Source organism: Danio rerio, chromosome 2 (assembly GCF_052040795.2).
Source record: "Danio rerio strain M-AB ecotype USA chromosome 2, GRCz13ab, whole genome shotgun sequence".
NCBI classification, from domain to species: Eukaryota; Metazoa; Chordata; class Actinopteri; order Cypriniformes; family Danionidae; genus Danio; species Danio rerio.
Genome location: NC_141022.1, coordinates 40,432,685 through 40,453,881, shown reverse-complemented (window position 1 = coordinate 40,453,881; position 21,197 = coordinate 40,432,685). Strand labels below are relative to the sequence as shown.

The window sequence follows — 21,197 nt, the reverse complement described above, 5'->3', positions numbered from 1 at the left end:
AACTTTTTTCTTCATAAAGGAATGAACAAACTCAAAGCTCCATTCCATGTTACCTGTGTTGACAAGTTCAAGCTCCTCAATGTGAATCCCACCACGCAGCCTGACATCACTGCTAGCACTGATAAGGTGAGCAGGCCGTTCCTTTTGCAGTAGTCCTTCAACCATTCACGAATCTTTTGAGATACCGAGTTCTTGACAATATTCTTAAAATATTCCACCATGTTTCTCCAGGGACTCGGAGGAGGGGAATGGCACTGGGAAGATGCCGGTCTCGAGCTACTCCGACTCTCATCCATCCTAAGACCTGTGTGGGCAGGATGTGTTTCCGAGAGCCTTTCGGTGTAAACCTTTTCTAACAACAGATTAAGTAATCAAGTATAGATCCAAACCACTACCTCCACGACAGCGCAGAGGCGATTACAAGGTATAAAGGTATTAAAAGAACCTAGTCTGAAAGCCATTGACTGTGGAAAGATAAAGTGGTGATGCATTAATCCTAGAGCGTAAGAGGCCAAGGTCAGGATGGGGTCTGCTTCAAAACGTATGTACTTACAAAAAGAAGGGTTTACAGTGAGTTGGCAGTTTTGGAAGAGGGTGGCACAGTGGCTCAGTAGTTAACACTGCTGCCTCACAGCAAAAAGTCACAGGTTTGAGTTCTAGCTGGGCCAGTTGCCATTTCTGTGTGGAGTTTGCATGTTTGTGTGTGTGTGGATTTCCTTTAGGTGCTTTGATTTCCCCCACAGTCCAAAGACATGCGCTATAGATGAATTGAGTAAACGAAATTGGCTGTAGTGTATAAGAGTGTATGGGTGTTTCCAAGCATGTTGCTGGGTTTTGGCTGAAAGGCCATCTGCTGCATAAAACATATTATAGAGTAGTTGGTGGTTCATTCCGCTGTGGTGACCCCTGATTAAAAAAAAAATAGTAATATATCAGGAATTAAGCCAAATGAAATTAATGTTTTTGAAAGCACAATGAAAGGTTGAAAAGGCAGTCCAGAAGAGAATGAAGTAGGACTATGCAAAAAGGTCAAACCTGCATTATCCAGATCAGCTGCTGAACATCTGGATCCAACACTGCTAACAAAAAGAAATTGTTATTAATTTTTTTGCCAATATGTGACATTTATTAATTTCCAACGCAGCACAAAACCTTTAATTAAATAAAGAAATAAATGTTAAAAATGTAAGGTTACACTTTATTGTATGATACAGTATGAATATTCATTTGATAATATTAAATAATGACATGTACTTACTATATGATTGGGACTAGAATGTGGGTTAGCTTTAGGGTTAGTAATTATGCATAATTCAATGTAACTACTATGGTAAGTGCATGCAAAGTGCAACTACATCCCCTTAAAGGTGCAGTATCTTAGTTTGACACCCCATGGTTAAACTCGGTGTTGCACTACTGGATCGAAACAAATTCAAGTGCAGGTTGCCAGATTAAGGAGCGAGTAATTTAAACCGTGTTCTAAAAAAAAAGCAACGGCACCCGACAGAAGGAATATTTTCCATTTTAAAAGGAGTTTTTGTCCTAACCAACACCTCGAATTAATACATTAGACACGGCCTCTATTTCTCACAGATGAACAATAAAAAACCGACAATGATCTCCTCTGGTAAACCTTCATGCCATTTTACATAACAATTATTGCCATACTATAGCAGCAGATAGTTCACCTCAGATCTTGAAAATAAAATAAATCATTTGAAATTGAACTTTATAGCTGTGAAATAATGCAAACCAACACATATTGGTGATTCAGAATTTAACAATGGTAAAGAGGTTTAATATGTTTTAAGCAGATTAAAAACCATATCACTTCATGAGTGAGTGGATATTCTGTGCTTCTGAATAGTTGCATTTAAATTTCTGTCGTGTTTCGTCTGGTGCAAAAAGCCAAATTACTTATTACGTATCTTGTCGTGAAGAGTGTTGTTAGGACACTGGGTTACAATGTAACTTCTCCTCATGTTTACGTTCGTAATATTTATATTATTTACTAATCAATAACCACCTCATGTGAAACTCTGAATCTGAGCCTCATTTCAGAGTCTGCTACGGTCCACCTGGAGGTCACATTTCGGTCAAGGACGCATGCTTTTAAAGACTTTCTAAAGAATGAATGAAGTACACATTTTTCCACCAAGGAAACCCGGCGTGCTGAAATATCATTGGCTAAACTAGAATTGGGTGGGTTAACATTACCAAAACAAAGACAGACTTTCCGGAACGAAAAATGAAAAAATTTTTTAAAGAAGAGTATCTGACTTTAGCATAAATCTGACTTTAGATAAGCAAGAATGTTCAATTAGCATGTTTCTTAAACATCTGCAATCATATTATGGTATTTTTATGCTTTAGAAAAGTCAAAAACTTACAGCAAAAATTATATCTTAAAGTATTATCAAATTTAATGCGCTAAATACATTAATATAATTTATTGATCCTTATTTTCACATTTATTTGGACTAACCACTGCACCATTGTTCCAGGTTATAAGAAAACAAGAAAAGTTGATTATATAATCAACATTATTAACAGACAAGTCAATCTTGGAAAATAAATAGAGTAAATAACACTATAATACATTTTGGTTGAATATGAAATACTCTTCATCAGAAGCAGATTACAAAAGAATATACATACACAATATGGCAGAGTCCAAAAATGATTTCGGCTATGGGAAATTGATCTAGTCAACCTTCATTAAAGACAGTGATGTTATGATCATGTCAGTTTTGTAAACACATAGAATAGATATTTGTGGACAATGTATATTTAAATACATTTTATTGATTTTCACTTTAACAAAATATACACAAACACATATCAGATGTGACACACTGTACAACCCTACACTGTAAAAAGTAAAGGTGCTTCAAATACCCTGTTGAGTACACAAGGAACTTCCAAATGTATTTTAAGTGCCGCAAAGCTCTTTCTCTCAAAAAGGGGTTTCTCAACATTAAGGTTCTGGAGTCACTGCTTCCTTACTAAGACCTTGGAGGACTTTGAAAGTTATTAGAGGAACTCCAATTCTAAAAAAGAGTTACTGTAAGATATGTAAACTTGTATAATGGCTTCTGGTTGATCTCTCTGCTAAAAGCTCGCACTTAAAGGAACCAAGAGATTTTGTGACAATTAAATAGGACAAATGTAGAGAATAGGATGCATGTTCATTTACTTAAGATTTACTTAGTATTTTCTGCTTTTAGAATATGAAATTTGATGTTTTTTTTTTTGTGGAACTCACTGTGAATACATAAGAATATAATTGATTAGAATCTAAATGTTAACTTGCTTGCAGTTAGGAGACTGACAGGGAAATTGTAAAAAAGTATGCAAGTAACTTTGGAGGGTAAAATAAAAATGAGCCACAGCAGAGGAAAAAAAAGACAAAAGGATGCATGCACAATTCTGAAAATTATTATAGGGGACTAATTACATTTTCTGTCGATTGACCTCATTAGACCCTTGATTTTGACATTTAAAACAACCATAATAATAATAAATAATAACAACAACTGCTGCAATAATCACATTATAATAATAAGATAGATGAATGGATGGATGGATGGATGGATAGATAGATAGATAGATAGATAGATGTTTTCAGTTTGTCTAATAAATTTATGATTAAACATGTTTGCATAAGCAATAATTTTAAGAGGGATAGGAAAAACGAGCATTAAAAATTAAATTGGGAAACGGTGCTTCAAAGCACTCAAGATGGTTCCTGGACATTCTTAATAAGAGGGTTTCTCCAGGAACCGCCCCTTTTGAAAGAGTGCCTAAGTGTTCTATAGAGGGTTCCGCTGGTGTGACAGTGTTAAGAACCCAGAAAAGGTGCCTCCAGGAACCTTTCATTTGTACAGTGTATACAACTCTACCACACAGAATACACAACCTGATGCATAAAACACTACAAAACTATTACACAACATTACAAAAATACAGAACAAAAGTAAAAAATATGGAGACTGTATAACCTATCTTGTTCCGTTCCAAATTTATTTATTTCATTCATGATGACATAAGAAATCATGTTTTACCAAGATTTAGATACCAATAAAATTATATAACTGATTATGTCACATTTAAACCATACGGTTTCACTTCAGCTTTCTATTGTTTCTTTGTGTTTAAATAATGTTTAATTAAACTATGTAGCGTCATTAAAAGCTAATACAGGCTGTGCTGTGTCCAGTTGTTCTTTACCTCCAGCACTTCTAGCTCACATGGGAAAAGGATGTTCTTGTGTTTTTACAGCTTTGCATGGCTGCACTACTTTTACTCTGATAGCATGAGGTGGAGGCTATTCAGAGATGAAGGACATGCCCCTTATTAGTCCCAACGTCATGCCTTAATTGGATTTCTGCAGGTGGACTCAAAAGGCACTTCCGACACTAGCGCGTACAGCGGGTATTGGTTTAATTACCAGACAGAGTTGGAAGAACTCCAGTCCATGAAATCAAGGTTTGTTTTGGTTTTGAAAAAATAAAAGAGCCTGGATGTATCATGCTTTTTAAATTAATGGAAAAGTTCTCAATGATGGAAACAAACGGTAATTTTAAAATATTTTATTTTAAAGTGGAATATGCATGTTGATATAATGACAAACAGTTAAACAATCTATCAATTTGATTTATTCTTGCTCCAGAGACTGAATTAATGTCAGTAGACTGCATTAATAACTTACATATTAATAACTTTATATACTTAACACACACACACACACACACACACACATACATATTCACAAACATGGATACCCCTTTAGCAGCTAAATCATCCAAATTTAAATGACTTAACACTTGCCAGCCACTTTATTAGAGATTTTGGTCTATATTGACATGATCGCATTACACAGCTGCTGCAGATTTGATAGGTGCACATCCATGATGCAAATCTCCCATTCCACCACATCTCAAATGTGCTCTATTGAATTGAGATCTGGTGATTTCATTGTCATGTTTAATAAACCAGTCTGAAATGATTTGTGTTTTATGACATAGCACACTATCCTGCTGGAAGTAGCCATCAGAAGATGGGTGCACTGTGGTCATAAAGAGATGGACAAAGTCAGCAATAATACTCAGGCAGGCTGTTGTGTTGACATGATACTCAGTTGGTAGTAATGGGCACAAAGTGTGCCAAGGAAATATCCCCCACACCATTACACAACAGCAGCCTGAACCTTGGATACAAGGCAGGATGGATCCATGCTTTCATCTTAATGCCAAATTCTGACCCACCATCTGAATGTCGAGAAAGAATTTAAGACTCATCAGACCAGGCAATAGTCTCTAATAATCTTTTATTGTTCAATTTTGGTGAGCCTGTGCGAATTGTAGCCTCAGTTTCCTGTTAGCTGACAGGAGTGATCTTCTGCTGCGGTAGCCCATCCGACACAGGGTTAAACGTGTTGTGCATTCAGAGATGCTCTTTTGCATATCTCTGTTGTAACGAGTGGTTATTTGAGTTACTTTTGCCAGTAGGCATTTTCGCCCACAGAACTGCCGCTCACTGTATATATATATTTTTTTCTGACCATTCTCCGTATGGTTGTGTGCGTGAAAATTCCAGTAGATCAGCAGTTTCCACTCCGACCAGTCTGTGTGACACCAACAACCATACTACATTCAGTCACTTAAATCCCCTTTCTTCCCCATTCAGATGCTCAGTTTAAACTACAGCAGATCGTCTTGAGCATGTCTACATGCCTAAATGCATCGAGTTGCTGCCATGTGATTGGCTAATTAGAAATTTGCGTTAACGAGCAGTACATAATATCTAATAAAGTGGCCGGTGAGTATGTGTGAATATATACACACAGTTATATATATATACAATGATTCTTAAATCCAGTCAAATTTTATTTTGCGTATAAATTTCAATTTATTACATGGAAAGTCATTGCCACATAAAAGTTACAAGGTCTTGTATAAATACAATGAATGCTCAGTTTTTTTACACTTAAAGAAAGTTAATTCTGTGTTCAAATGACATGAGGAAAAGACAAAACTAAATCTTGGTACATTAATTACCATAATTAAAACAATGTTGTGGCATGTTGGAAATATCTTTTATTCTTTTTACTGTGATTTCAATAAGGCGGACACATTGATGTTCTATGGTGTGTAATGGTCAAATATTGGTTCCATGTACATTGACTCTACTTTAAAAAAATTACAAGAAGAATAGACAGAATAACAAAAAGAAAACGCATAATGCACATGCTCCAGAAAATAAACACTACATAAAACTATAAAGCATAAAAAAACAGGCCCAAATCTTTAAAAGAAATCAATTTAATTTATTTTTTTGCATAGACTCTTTGACTGAAAGCTGACCCACCCCCTACATCCCAGTAAAGGAGAGGCTGGAATTTCTCCAAATGTAACAAAGACCTTCACAGGCATGACAGTGGTGTTTCTGGTGCAGTCGAATACTAATCCATTTACTGAGAGCGGATAAATTCACCCACTGTATCGTCAGCCTTAATAACCACTACGACTGTTTAGACGTCAGTCCATTTACCCTGCGTAAAGCACAGGAACTGAGCCACAGAATTACCATTAGTCATTGAAAGTGCGTGACTTCAATATATAGCTGAAGGACACCTCAAAGAGCACGTTAACACACAAATGTTTCCATCACAGCAGGTAAATTAGTCAATGCACATAAAAACTGTATGTGCTATTAAAACCCCTATGTACAGTTCACATAAGCTTTAAATTAATGTAGTAAGCAAGGTAGAGAGATAGCTCTTAAACATACGTTACAAGGCACAGACGCTTCATAACAGTTTCTCCCACATGTACAGCCAATAGCAGTGCTAATAATCTGGTATAAAGTCTTCCGCAATTCTGTGAAAAGAGGATTAAGTCCTCTGGACAATTAGCAGCACATCCTCTGAATGTACAACATGGTGTTATCCACTGTAATATGGTCTGATGACTTTATAAGAGTTAGGATACACATGCATGTCCCATTTAGTGACATTGTTGGCATTGTGACCTGTCAAGAGATGTGCAGACAAAGGACAGTCTCGTTGAACTAGGACAGCCAGTTATATGGATCAACTAACTGCAGGTGTGTGTGTGTGTACAAGAGGTGTTTTAATACCGGTCTGAGCACTTAATGGATTCATGACAAAAGACAGAAACAAAATAGTTTTAAATGAATGTACGATTATAAATTAGGATGAATTTAAGTAAATCTGAATGTGTATTCTGATTACATGTCTCTGTATTTTACCTAACAGCATTGCTTTTATCATTTAGGTATGTAAGTGGCTTAAAAGATTAATATCTGGATTTCATATTACAACACAAAAGCTTTCAGTGCTGCTAAAACCCATGATGATAATCTACCCAAAGGTATTAGAGTAATTTACTTAGCGTAAATAATCGTATTGGTATTTGAAATCAGTTTTTTTTTCTATATCTGTGTATATATATTCACACTGACTTCTCATACTGAAATTTGGAATGATGAAATGAACTAAACATTAGTTTCATAGTAGATATCTAACATGACAGAAGATATCACAGGCTGCATTTACTGTTAACAATCACCCAACTGTTGTGGCACACCTTTCGTGCAATTCCTTATGTACCACCTTTTGCAGCTTCTATTCCAACAACCAGTATTTGCAAAAACGCGAGTAAGACCGAATCTTCTTTTAAAAAAGGTTTACTGAAAAAAAAAAAAAAAAAATACAAAGTCACAATAGACTCGATCAGCTCGGTCAAAAAACTGTGTAGCTTCCAACATCCATAACTGCAATCTGACTTAAACCTATGAACTAATGACCTCATGACGTATTGCTGTCGGAAATCAAAATACCAAAGTAAATGTTTTTAAATTGTATCAATTATTAAATTATGCATTTTAGATAATACAATCACAATGAATTCTTATTATATTTAAAATATCAATTTTTTATCATGTTTTAACCTTTTTAACTAAAATATTACCACAATTGAATAATGCTCTTACACCCAACTGTTCACCAGTTGAAAGCACACATTTCTCTACTATAGCTGAAGAAACGTGTGTAAAAGGCATGTCTTTAGCTTAAAAATAAGCAACGTTAAAGCTAAACTATGAATGTAAAATGTACAAATAATATTCAAGTTTTAAAGAATCGTCTTTGTGTTCTTTGGTGTAATTGTTTTTCAGTTTGTGTATTAGATCAACACAGCCTATGCATTTCTCATTAAACCAAATTCATATATTTATTTCACTTACATCACATTTATTAATTAAACTTATTGTTAGTGTCTTAATGACTGGATTGTGGTAATTAAATAATTAAAGAATAATTATTAATAATTAATAATAATAATTAATAATACAAATAATTAAAAAAAGAGGAGCTGTTTTCTTTATATGATAAAAGGTGATTTTTGCCAAACGGGGAAAGTTTGAATTCCTACATGAATAGAAATGATTGTAGGGTCCAGACAGTTGGTCCAATGACGGTGTCCACTGGTGGATGAAAGTTCACTGCATGTTCGGTCTTTCCAGTGCACAATGTTGATTTATATTAAACTTAACTCATATCTGACTCCAATTTTAGTATGAGGTGGTTTAGATTATCCTCGTTTTATCTGACTCCAATTATAAAACATTGAAAAAGTTATTTTGTTTCCTTTCACATTATTTTAGATTATGATTGAATATTCTTTCGATTTGTTATTATACCTTATTCTTATTTATTCAGATTCCTATAGCATCCCGAGTCTTGCACCGGCCGGGTATACAATCTCTTAATACAAGCTTGTCATTCCTGGTCATTAAACAAAGGCGATTAACCACTCTGCTAAAAAGGCAGAACCCTCCTTTACTCATTTTAGGAGATTTTTATGTGGTCCCCATAGATCTGTTATCTACTAAATCAAGACAAAGTATTTTAATAATAATCGCACAAGATTATAAGTTTGTAGATGAAGGCCTAAATACTCACATTTAGATTAGTTTCAACAATATTTTGTTGTTCTAAATAGAAAACCCATAGTTGGCCTTTTACAGTCTAAGTATACTTGAAATAATGCCAATTTGTTAGTCGGATCTCTAACAACATCGTATAGCGTGCCACGCCGCTCCGTCTAACATGTTTTAGTCCTTTACTAACCTGTACAGTGGCTTGTAGTGCTATGGACAACAACATTTACCAGTGATAATAACACGAGGACTGTTTGAATAATTCAAAACATAACAATTTATTAGTCAGATAAATATGTATTATGCCAATTCATTCAGTCAATTCATAAACAATCAATAAAGACATCAAATTATCAAAGACAAATCCAAGATCAAAAGATGCACACCTGACTTCAAAATATCTACATAACATGGAGCGTAAGCCAAACCTCCCTTAAGTAATCCAAGAATCCCCTCAAGGAAAGGGGTGTGTGCATAACAAAAGGCATTTGCATTTAGTGCTGCCTGTGGGAAAGGCACGTCCTTCCCAGTAATTCAAAAGATACTTGAAGTTATATATTTATTCTTTTGCTTATGTCTATTTCTGAGGGAATGAGACCATTGTACCAGTCGCACTGAGACAATTCAAATGATACCAAACATGAATATAGTGCTGCAAGATACACCATATTAAAACCCTGGACATTTTATGTGAAATGTGCTCTGATCAGCAAGCTGCTTAAAGGTCAAGAAGGGGGGCTTGGGGTGAAAGGAGAAGAGTGCATTCCTGCATTCTTCCCTGATCTTGTCAAAGACATACAGTCAGGATGAGTTAATCAGGATCATTTGAATAGAATGGTTGAACAGCTGGTTTCTTCCCGCATTCCCACCTGCTGGGTTGTGGAGTCAATTGTCTCTGATGTCTTTGACAATTCAAACATGAGCCAAAAACAAAGTATTTGTGATATCTCACGCCTTACATGATCATTAAAGATTACACTACTACACTACAACTAGTAGGCTATATAAATTCCATGTGCATGGCTTTATTATTTACAGTCTATGGCAGAGATGCCTAAAGTAGGGCCTGTGGGAAAAAGTTGGCCCATTGTAACTTAGATTTGGCCCACCATCCCAGCTTAGAAGACAGTGAGAATGATGAAGAAGGTCGGGCGGATGCCTTTAACACAGAGGTCATCATTTCTAATTTAGCATAACATTTTTTGTAAGTTATATTGCTGAGCTACAAAAAAGCAAACTGAAATTAAATGTTTTAATTAAATGTTGTAAATGATTTAGATACTTAAATGTAAATACTGTCACTTGACTGATGCAGAAGCAAAAGGCAAAACTAGTGCAATTCTGTTATAAATGAGATTTTTACTGTGACAAGTCCATTGTAAAATGTAAAAAAAACTGTATTAGTTAATATAAAGCAGTGTTTTCTAGTCATTTTTAAATTTCATTAAATAAATTAGGAATTTACACATGGCAACTATATTTACTTTCGGTCCACTAGCCTCAAATTATTTTTTTTTGGCCCTTCAAATGAAAAAGTCTGGGCACGCCTGGTCTATGGGGCATAAAGTGTCTATTAAAATACACACCATATTAAATTTGATTTCACTTTTAGGTTTGTGTAGAAACATCTAATTTACAAGAAAGAAAATGTGTCTTTTAAAAACTTACAGTACCTATTGCAGACTGATCAGAGGGCAGTTGGCTAGATCTGCCTGTTTCAGATAAACGCAGAACATTTTCCAATGTAGCACATTGCTGTTGGGCACGAATCGCACGATCATGCTTTGGCAGTGGGCTGAACCATTTATAAGGGTAGGAGGGGACAAATTATTATTAACTTTATTTATTTATTTGTTTATTATTTCAGATACAAATCAGAATAAATTATTTTCCAGAGTTCTTTACACATCTAGTTATTTAGGTTTGACATCCTTTAGGGGAGTTCAAGCCCTAATTAGGGGCTGGCTGAAGCTCCACCACCCACGGGAATTCGCACCCTGCATTACCTCAGATTGGAAAGTAAAGTACAGGATTTGTATTTTGAGTCTTCTTTTAGGCATATATTCAGGGTTACACCAGTGTGAGTATGAAAGGGTGAATATCTTAGTTAGGGTCGGTTGGAAAACAAAATTTGATCACAGTAGTTGGGGAACTACAATTATGAAGATGTACAGGTATTTTTGTATGTATATATATATATATATATATATATATATATATATATATATATATATATATATATATATATATATATATTAAATGATCCAAAACACTTATGCAAAACCTAAACATGTTTGCATACATTAGGCACAAAATGTATGAAGAGACCACGCACAGCAATGAATCAAGTGGTGAAGAGAGGTAGAGAGGATCAATGAAGAGAAAAGCAAAGAGTGCCCTCGCCTGGCAAATTTTAAAAATGCCAGTTGTCACAGTTTTTTTTTAATTAAAGTAACAATGTAAAGTTACACAGAAAAAAACTATATCTGAAGTTTAAACTGTTTAAACAAAACAAAATGTAAACTTAAAATGCAATTAAAAACCTGCATTACAACTACAATTATGATTTTATTCCTATATGGTAATCATTTGGAATAGATAGATAGATAGATAGATAGATAGATAGATAGATAGATAGATAGATAGATAGATAGATAGATAGATAGATAGATAGATAGATAGATAGATAGATAGATAGATAGACAGACAGACATGGCTGAACAAGACTTAATTGCAAAATGTTTGTAATGGATTTTTTTATTGATATTTACAGCCGTTTAGCTTCTATGCCAAAAAGCAGAGGTAGTTAGGGTGAAATAGTTCTGGAGAACTGCAGATTTTTTCTCCGGAAAAATAAACAAAACCTACAGATTCTCCTTAACCCGCCCCCTGACCTTGTCATTCATATAAATGTGCCCTCATTCAATAGCATAACTTCCTTTTCAGCATTTAAGCGGAATGATAATCACCTGTGAGGGAGGTGGAATCATATATTTTTAATAGATTTCATTGGTCATCATAGTGTTTGTTCCCGCCTGTGGTAAGCTGCGCCGCTCAGAGGGGGCAAACTTTCCCAAAGTGTTAGCTTGCTTGGCTGGAAAACTGTTTACAATTCTGGTCCTGACCAGCCAGTACGGTCTGCTGTACTAAAAACTAGGAAGAGCAACATGTTAAATACTGTCACTGAACGCTACGACGCGTTTTTTAAACAGAAGAACGTGTTAACGGATTTTCTGGCTGTTTTGGAAGAGAAAACTGGAGTTCAGAAACAATACATTGCGGCAGGTACGTGACTGGTTTTAATAACGTACACCCTTTAGGGACACCTTTTATTGTTTATCCATGAACAATACGGCGTACATTATATATTTAAGCTGTACTTTTGATCAGCTGTCAGGCTTTATGTGTGTTGTAATGTTCTTTGTATCCGTTAATGTTTTCTTCAGAAAGGTATGAGCTCATTTTCTTACCACGTGAATAAAGGTACTGTGATCCATATGTAAAGCCTTTGTTGAATGTTGCAAATGAGTGCAAAGGGCACTGGAAACCATAATGACAAGTCTGTACACGACATGGGTCTGCCTTGGGAAGTCCGAGTCATTTAGTTGAATCGGTTCCTTTAGGTGTCGAGTCTGAACGATAAACGATTCAGCTCTTCTTAATTGCCCTCTAAATTAATTCTGTCATTAGGTGGTCACGAATATCAAGACATGGTAGCAAGTTGTGTTCTCTTAAGCAGTGCAGGCTGTTTATCACCGTTTTCGAATAATTTTAGGTTTTTATCAGTTCCCAGTTCATTGAGCTAGAATTGTTGACTCTAGAGCTGCTTCAGTTTGTTTTCTTACAGAGGTAGCTCCCCCCCCCACCCCCCCCCCCCCTCAACAATGTTACTTGTACTTTACAGGCCAATCGAGATGTATCTACGGTTCTTCTGTAAAATAAACGTTAAAGATGTCTATCTAAAACCAGGTTCTTGGTGGTTCATTAAGCATGAGTCATCAGCTGACAGCACTTTAAGAGTCACAAAAACACATCGCCTACAGGCAAAACAAAATTTGGTTATTTACAATGTTATTGAGCAATTCTATGCAAATGTCAACCTTGCCAGGAAAAAAGTAAGCTTCAACCAAAACAGGCAACTGTTTCTGCAGTTTTTTTGTGTGCAAGCAGGTATTTTACAGAACTTAAAAACTACTCAATTTCTCTCTCAATGTTTTTAATATATTTGATTTCCAATTGTGTGACTTTGCAAAATTTCACATCTGTCATGTCCGGAATGAAGAGGTGTCACATCCATTACAAACCTTTTACCTCATAAATGCAAAAATGTTAAACAAAATAAATCATTTTTGTTCTGTAAAGAGCCAACTTTTATCCTCTTGATTAGCGTTGTTTCCTTCGAGGTGTGCAGTTTATTCACAGAGTTTCTACAAAGTATGTTGCATACTGCAAACTCGTTAACTTTTCATCTAACCCATAATGCATGTTTATTTTCTTCATTTAAAATGTTTACAGATTGAACATTTTCTGATCCCATAACTCTGTGTTTAGTTGTTTTGGAAAATATAAACAGATTTTTCAATATTATGTTATCATACATGCTTTTTTTATTTTATTTTATTTTTTTTTACTGCTAAATGTCACATTGATAACGCTGGAATTGCTCTATTATGATTAACCTTAAGTGTGTTCATTACTACAGTATCTTGAATAGAGGTTCTTGTCGCATAATGACATACTGTGAGCAGTTTGTTTACAAGAGCATGTATGTATTGGTTCTCAAAAATAATTACCACTTTGAACAATTTTACATGTGTAATCTCATTAGAAAGTTTGACTTTTCACAGATTCCAACTGTATAATATTACTTTAGTTTAAACTCTGGATCATTTGGTTTAGTTAGACCTCAATGTCTACTGCATACCAAGGGTATTTCAGTAAACTAATCTATGAAAAATTAAAAATATTTTTCAAATAAATGTCCTTATCTGAAATAAAAGTTTACTCACACACACTTAAACTAACATTCACTTAAAAACTAGCTGAAATAAAATAATCATTAGCAAAAACAATAATTGTTTTCAGTATTAATTAGCACTCTTCTGTGGTGGAAAATTGACCAATCTATATAGAAGTACCTGTAGACGCTCTTTTACAGACAAACACATTTTCTTCATTTGCCAATAAATGGAAACTAGGCATGTTCAACTAATACATGATCATTAATATGAGGAAGTTTGGAAGTTTTAAATTCATGTAAGTTGGTTCAGTGTCTGTTCAAATGATTATTTTACTTTTATCACTAAGAGGTTTGCACAAGAGTTGGATGCATGATGTGCAAACACTAAACTTTGCTTTGGTCAACTACACAGGATGTGACTTGTTAATTCTGTTAAACTAGAATTACTAAGACTAAAATTTAGATTCTAAAAAAGCTAAATAGAAATGAGTTCATAAAAAAAAAAAACATTAAGTGGCACCTGTTTTACCCCCTTTTGTCCCCACAATGTGTCTGTAAAGTTTTAGCTCAAAACACCCATCAGATTATTTAATATCTTTCAGAATATTGGGATATTTCTACTCTGAACACATTGTGCTGTTTTTGTTTCCTGTGCCTTTAATGCTGGTTCGCCCTGCCCACCGTTCCCATGTGCCTGTCAGAGTGAGCCTCAATCTATGGCTGCGTGTGTCAGATAAACAGCACAGTGATAGACATGTAGGAAGCAGATCTCGTATAACGTTTGTGAGAAAAACTACAGTAAGAACTTTCCCAATGATTATTTGATGTATTTGTTGTGGAGTTGCAACAATGAGTCACACACAATGTCTTTCCAAATTTCACATACACACACACACACACACACACACACACACACACAAAGCGCATATGTTTAGCTTTACACTGTTTTTGCACGGCAAATGTGACTGAACGCGTGTTAATATACACTGCAGTATGGATATTCATTATGTTAATGTTCAAAATAAACCTGATTTAACGTCCACAAACTGCGATTGAAGTGTCGTCATTTATAATTGTATTGACACGTGGCTGTGGTCATAAAGTAAAGCTAATTCTTTACAAACACGCACTGTGTTGAAGTTTTTAAACTTGTAAAAACGTCATCATCAAATGTGATTACAAATGAGTTATTACAGAGTGCTAAACAGATCTTTTAATCCTAGTTGTTTTGTGGATGTGATTATATGTGTTACTACAGAGACATGTTAATACGGGGCTGTCAATCAATTCGGTGGGTGAGGGATTTGGATTCTAACTTAACATCAGGAAATAAAAAAGACACTTACTGTGTTTCTATCACTCCAGTTTAACTGTGGAGACACTATATCTACACGCAATTCTGTCCAAACAGCTTCCAGAAGATGATTTTCAACATAGGTGCACTTTTTTTAATGAAACAATCTAAAACTAAATTGAAATTTACAGCATTTTTAAATGGAAATATAAATACTAATAAATGCAAAACTATAATAACCTTGCTTTTTACCCCTTTGAAATACAGTTCCAACCTGTTTTGCAAATCAGCCCAAATGATTCATTAAGGAGTCGAATCATAAATCAAACATTACTCTGTTTTGTGTGCCTGTGTGTGGCATGAACATAAGCTATACAGCACTCAGAGTTTCCCCTCAGGGTTATATGTCATTTCCCTCTTTGCATTTGCATTGGTTGATCTGTTATTGCTCTTTTTTTAACAGCAAACCACATGTTTGTTTGAGAAGCACAAAGCAAATAATTGGTCTTTTATCAGGTGTGATTATCAGGTGCATTAATGGGTCCAATGGGTCATCCGCATCCACTGCTTATCTGAAATGTGTTGTGGCGAGTCCTTGTAGGATCTCTCTCTGGGTCTAATTTCCTGTACCAAAAGCCGCTCCCAAGGGTTATTTTTAAACGTATAGTACGTCCTCAGGTTTCTGTGTAGAATTGCAGGGGCTAGCCTACATGGCCTGATTGGGGGCAGAACATAACAACCTCCCTTATGTTCACATATAAACAATACGGCTTCCTTAATGTTTTAGCATAATCAATATGTGTTTAAGCAGGCTTTGTTTGTTCTCCTTTTATCCTGTTATAGGTGTCAACACTGACACCCAACAGAGTCATTGGTGCTTTTAAATGCCCTTCTTCATTTGAATAATGGCAGTGATCATGTGTCTCTGCTTGCTCTGCAGGTGTAGTGTCTATTGTGGCTTTCTACCTGATATTTGGATATGGTGCCTCCCTCCTCTGCAACTTGATTGGTTTTATATACCCAGCATATGCCTCGTAAGTGTGCATGACGTCCAATAGTTTAGTAGTCATATTTATTATGGAAGCCTGATTCTGCCATAAAATTTAAACTTTACATTTAAAAATGCAATTCAGATTTTTAAAATTCGATGACTCTGGCTTATTTTCATACCAATTCTTAAAAGGAAGAGAGGAAAAAATTGCAAGATGTGACCTCAAAATTGAGAGAAGTATTCTATGTCTCTCTATTGTAGATCTGTAAATCTAATTCTTAAATGGAATTAAATAAGAGTTTTCACAATTCTGACATCACACAATTATTTGCCTCATTTGCAACTTGATAATCTCATAGATGACTTATTTTCATCTCAGACAGTTCAAATTACAAATGAAACTCTAAACAATAAAAAAGCAGAATTCCTATTTTATCTTAAAGTTAACTCCTTTTTAATTTAAGAAATCACCCAATTACAAAATTTTAACTTGGAATTAAGAGTCTAAATCCCACATATCTGGCTTTTTCATAATTCTTAGTCCATATCTTGCAGTTCTGATTTAATAAATCAAAGGTTTGACTTGCAACACTAACATTACATGATGTAAACTCAGAATTGTGTGAAGAAATTTTATATCTTGCAATTGTATTTTTCCCCTCAAAATTCTTAGCTTGCTTCTCACATTTTATGCTGTATATGTGCATGCAAATCTAGATACCTTGCAGTTTTGAGTGGGAAAAAAAGTGAATTGTGAAATGTAAATTCTGATTTATTATTATTATTTTTTTATCTTACAATTTTTTGACTGAAAACTATAAGATATAAACCCTTTAGAAAAAGAAAATTCTGATTATTAGTGTACAAATCAGAATGAGTGTGCTGTCTTTTAAAAGGGATAATGTATTTCAAATTAAACGCATACACAGCAGATCATTTCCATAATGTCCAACGCAGTACAGCAGCATAAATTAGGATGCAAACCAGCAGAATGGGCTATATGCACAGCTAGTTTTTTTTTTAGCCAACAGTAAACTTCCGGTGAAAGGTTAAGGTGACTATATTTTCAGTTTCATAAGGTTTACAGCATCAATGTTGTAATGTATTTAAATTACAATCCGTTAAATAGACTTAAGCATTTATTTAGTTGGTCTTTATCTTGTTTTATGCATGACAGTGTAAACGCTTGCGCTGTCATTAGCAGCAGGCAAGTGCAGAATAAATGTTCATATTTTTAAAAACATGGTGGGGAAAAAGTGGAACTTAATGCAGTGCTTTTTGCCTGGATTGAGACCCACTATGCTGTATATCAATCAGACGGTGAAGATTATTTATTTTTAAAGAGCTCAGATCTTAAATGTGGCGATTTTGTAATGGAAAGAGAATTCTCTGGAGGTGCTTGGGCTGGCTGACTGAAAATGAAAAGTCTGTGTGCATATACCCCATTGATGATGGTTAGGGGTGTGTATTCTACCGATAAAACAACATTTCAAATATTTTTTGTTAGGCTTTTTTGTTAGGGTGTTAAATAATGACAAAACTATTCATTGATTTAGCAAACTTTCCTCTGCAGTGTTTATTTAAATGTTCTTCTCCCATTAACTTTGCTTCTTAAAGGGGAAACTTAGACTTCTGCAAATACAACAAGCTTAGCTGCTGAAATGACTATTAATGCTCTTTTTTTTTTTTTTTTTTTTTTTTTTTTTTTTTGGACTCTCTCTTTTTTTTATTATCTTAAAAATATGTAATGAAGGGTTTGCGCCGGTGCAAGCAGTCATTAAAACAAAAGTGAGAGGGGGAGAAGTCTTAATTCAATTTAAGGCTTCCATTCCTATTTGTGCAGATGTTGGATGTAGAGAGAACCTGCTGTTTATCTATGTGCACAGCACAATAATGTGAGCAGCCCACACTGACTGGTCTGTTTTCATTCTTTTTCTCATGCAGCATTAAAGCCATTGAAAGTAACAATAAAGAAGATGACACCAAATGGCTAACCTACTGGGTGGTTTATGGACTCTTCAGTGTGGCTGAATTTTTTTCTGATATCTTCCTTTTCTGGTTTCCCTTTTACTATGCGGGCAAGGTAATAAATATATTTTATCTATGCTTTCATTGTATTTCCATATTTGTTGGAGATCTGTTTAATAAACCATTCACTTCATCACGTTAGCTTGCAGTAGGAGGACCGTAAATGTATTGGTATGTAGGTCATGCTGAGGGGTTTTGCATAGTGTATATTTAGTATGCCTGACTAACTGCCGACTCGACCAACAGCCTCATTTCAGTTTTGATCCTTGTTCTAAAATTGACTGAATGCTTTATTACCAATTTATTCAAATGAACTAGCCGCTGACTGATTTGAGCTGAGGTCTTAAGTGATATGCATGACTTTTTCCTATTGTCATTAGCATAATTTTAATAGAGATAATTACTACGATATGAGGAAATGAATTTGGACATTTTGCTGTTGTTATACATTATTCAATGCATGTTTTAACAAGGTAGTTGGTTTATGATGTCAGTAACCAGCTGTGTTGAAGATGTAAATGCTTGGAATCTTATTATTATTATTATTATTATTATTATTATTATTATTATTTAGAGCTAATGTACCTCAACTTGAGCCATTATGGTGATCACAGTTCATATGCAGCCATATAACTCTGCCTATTGTGTGATTTGTTACATATATTAATTATTCCTTATTATGTGTCCAGTCAGGTTATCCTTAAAATTATTCTAATATGATGATTTGCTCATCAAGAAACATTAAATTATCTGTGAGTGTGTGACTCAATAGAAGTGTGTTGATTGCCCCCTTTGCCAATCTTGAAATTTCCAGTTAGTGGTATTGTAATTAAGTGCATGCAAGTCAAAAACGACAGAAAACAAAAAGATGGTAAAATCACAGAGCAGCTTAAGTGCATATTGTGGCACAGAGTGTGCAGAAGTTATTTGCTTTTTGCTACAGACCTCCAAATGTCCATGGCGAGCAGCTGCATCCAAGCCTTACATCACCAACCAAGTACAAAGCAAAGCGTCAGATGCAGTGGTATAAAGCATCCTATAGTACCGGTGTTCCTCGAGTAATGAATTATGCTTCTCTGTCTGTCCATCCAATGGACTATTCTGGGTTTGGCAGATGCCATTAGCACAGTATTGCCTAACTGCATTGTGCCAAGTGTAAAGTTTGGTGTAGAGGGGATCATGATGTAAGGTTGTTTTTCAGGATTGGGGCTTGCCCCTTTAGGTCCAGAGAAATAAATGCTTAATTTTCAGCATATCAAGTCATTTTGGACTGTTTTATGCTCCCTACTTTGTGGAACAGTTTGCGGATGGCTTCTCCCTGGCCTGTTCCAGCATGCCTGCACAAAAGTGCACAAAGTACTATCCGTAAAGTGAGATTGGTGTGAAGAAAGCTGACTGGCATGCACAGAGTCCTGACCTGAACCTGACTAAAAACTGACCTTCAGAATGAGTAAAGACTGCAAGCCAGGTTTTGAGTAAAACCTGTTTTAACTGCAGAGTGTAAGTCATTATCATATTAAGCCCTATGGATTAAGATTGGGATGAAGTTAAAGTTCTTGTGCATGGAAACGCACCCTGTGAAAGACTCTGAAGGACTGTATATTGGCCCGTGGGGATTCTAACCATTTGAGTGTCTCAAAAAATTCCACCAGCATGTGAACTTTGAAATTTAACACTAGATCTTGTTACCACAATATTCCTGGTGTGCACCACACAGAGCCCTGCCCGCACCTTGGCTACTTTGAACACATATCTGTTATGCTGATAACAGTACACAGGAAGCTTGTCAGGAGTAAAAGACCAGTCCTGAAGCAGGGCAGAACATGACCAGCAGGAGTCATCTCTGCTCTTTAGGACCGTTTTGAACAAACTGAATGGAGCATTATAAGAACCAACTAACTGTGGAAGAATCTACAGCATCTGTGACTAGCAACATCAACAAGTGCACTGATGGTATCACAGACTCCCAGACACACTCCAAACAGAAGTCATTGATGACTGCAGATGTGCACTGAAAATCCATAACTCCTTTAGAACAGGCGATTATACTGTACTAGAACTAAGTCAGGCAAAGGCTATATTTTCTGACAGAAGCAAATAATCTTACAGAATATGACCTACAGTATATGACAAGGCATTTCTCCACAGATGATGTGAGGAAGTTAAGGCTGCAAAAAATTGTTGAAAAGGCCATGCACAATAAAATAGTTTTGACCACAATGTCAGCTAATGAGAAGTTGACATGTTCTGCATTTTTAAATCTATATTTCAGTGCCTGTTTTTGCTGTGGTGCATGGCCCCGATCTCCTGGAATGGCTCTCAGGTCATATACACGCGTGTGGTGAGGCCTTTCTTCCTCAAGCATGAAGCTGCGTTCGACAACGTTGTCAGTGACCTGAGCGGCAAAGCCAAAAGTGCAGCAGAGACCATGGCAAAGGAAGGTAATTCATGAAGCCTCCTAAATCCATTATCAGTTCACTTTGAGAAGGTTATTAAGTTTGTGGTTTAATCTTATGTATTTCTTGGCTGTTTAATTCAATTTTGCATTGAAGTAATTGAATCAATATTTGGACATTGTCAGCAACACTTTTCTCTTTTTTTTTTTTCCAACAGGCTTGACATTGCTGAACAGCGATAAGAATAAATGATTTGGAGGTGGGGATATGAATAATCATTTTATCAGGAGCCCTGTGTTTACATTTACCTTATTATTTGACTAGCTTATTGTTTAACTCACTAAGTTCACTGGAAATGATCTTTACTGCATCTGAGCCAGGCAGCACAATCACCCAAGAAATGGCCATTAATAATTTATGAATTGCCTAAACTGTCCACAAATGTTCTTAAGATCCATCACATTTCTGTTTTGAGTTCATTCTAGACAATATTTTAGTACTATGACCAATGAAAGAAATGCCATTGTATTTTAATGAATAAAACTGGAGAAAGTTATACCTAAA

At 35.3% G+C, this 21,197-nt stretch overlaps 3 protein-coding genes across 4 annotated transcripts in view; 2 read left to right on the top strand and 1 right to left on the bottom strand.

The window, feature by feature from the left end:
* slc1a8b (solute carrier family 1 member 8b) overlaps positions 1-12,563 on the bottom strand; it is a 24,626-nt gene extending 12,063 nt beyond the window's left edge. Inside the window, exons 1-3 of one of the 2 annotated variants that reach the window (XM_087239793.1) lie at positions 12,435-12,563; positions 1,036-1,079; positions 54-906 (exon numbers count right to left, since the gene is read on the bottom strand). In XM_087239793.1, the coding sequence (XP_087095919.1) occupies positions 54-296 (243 nt within the window). In that variant the 5' untranslated portion in view covers positions 297-906; positions 1,036-1,079; positions 12,435-12,563. 2 annotated transcript variants of the gene reach the window in all.
* skila (SKI-like proto-oncogene a) overlaps positions 1-21,197 on the top strand; it is a 672,908-nt gene that overhangs the window by 231,461 nt on the left and 420,250 nt on the right. The gene's annotated exons all lie outside the window — the stretch shown is intronic.
* zgc:101744 lies at positions 11,898-21,197 on the top strand. The gene is given in 5 exon segments (NM_001013536.2): positions 11,898-12,249; positions 16,159-16,252; positions 18,154-18,292; positions 20,510-20,678; positions 20,851-21,197. Coding segments are annotated over 5 exon segments (555 nt in total). The 5' UTR covers positions 11,898-12,131; the 3' UTR covers positions 20,886-21,197.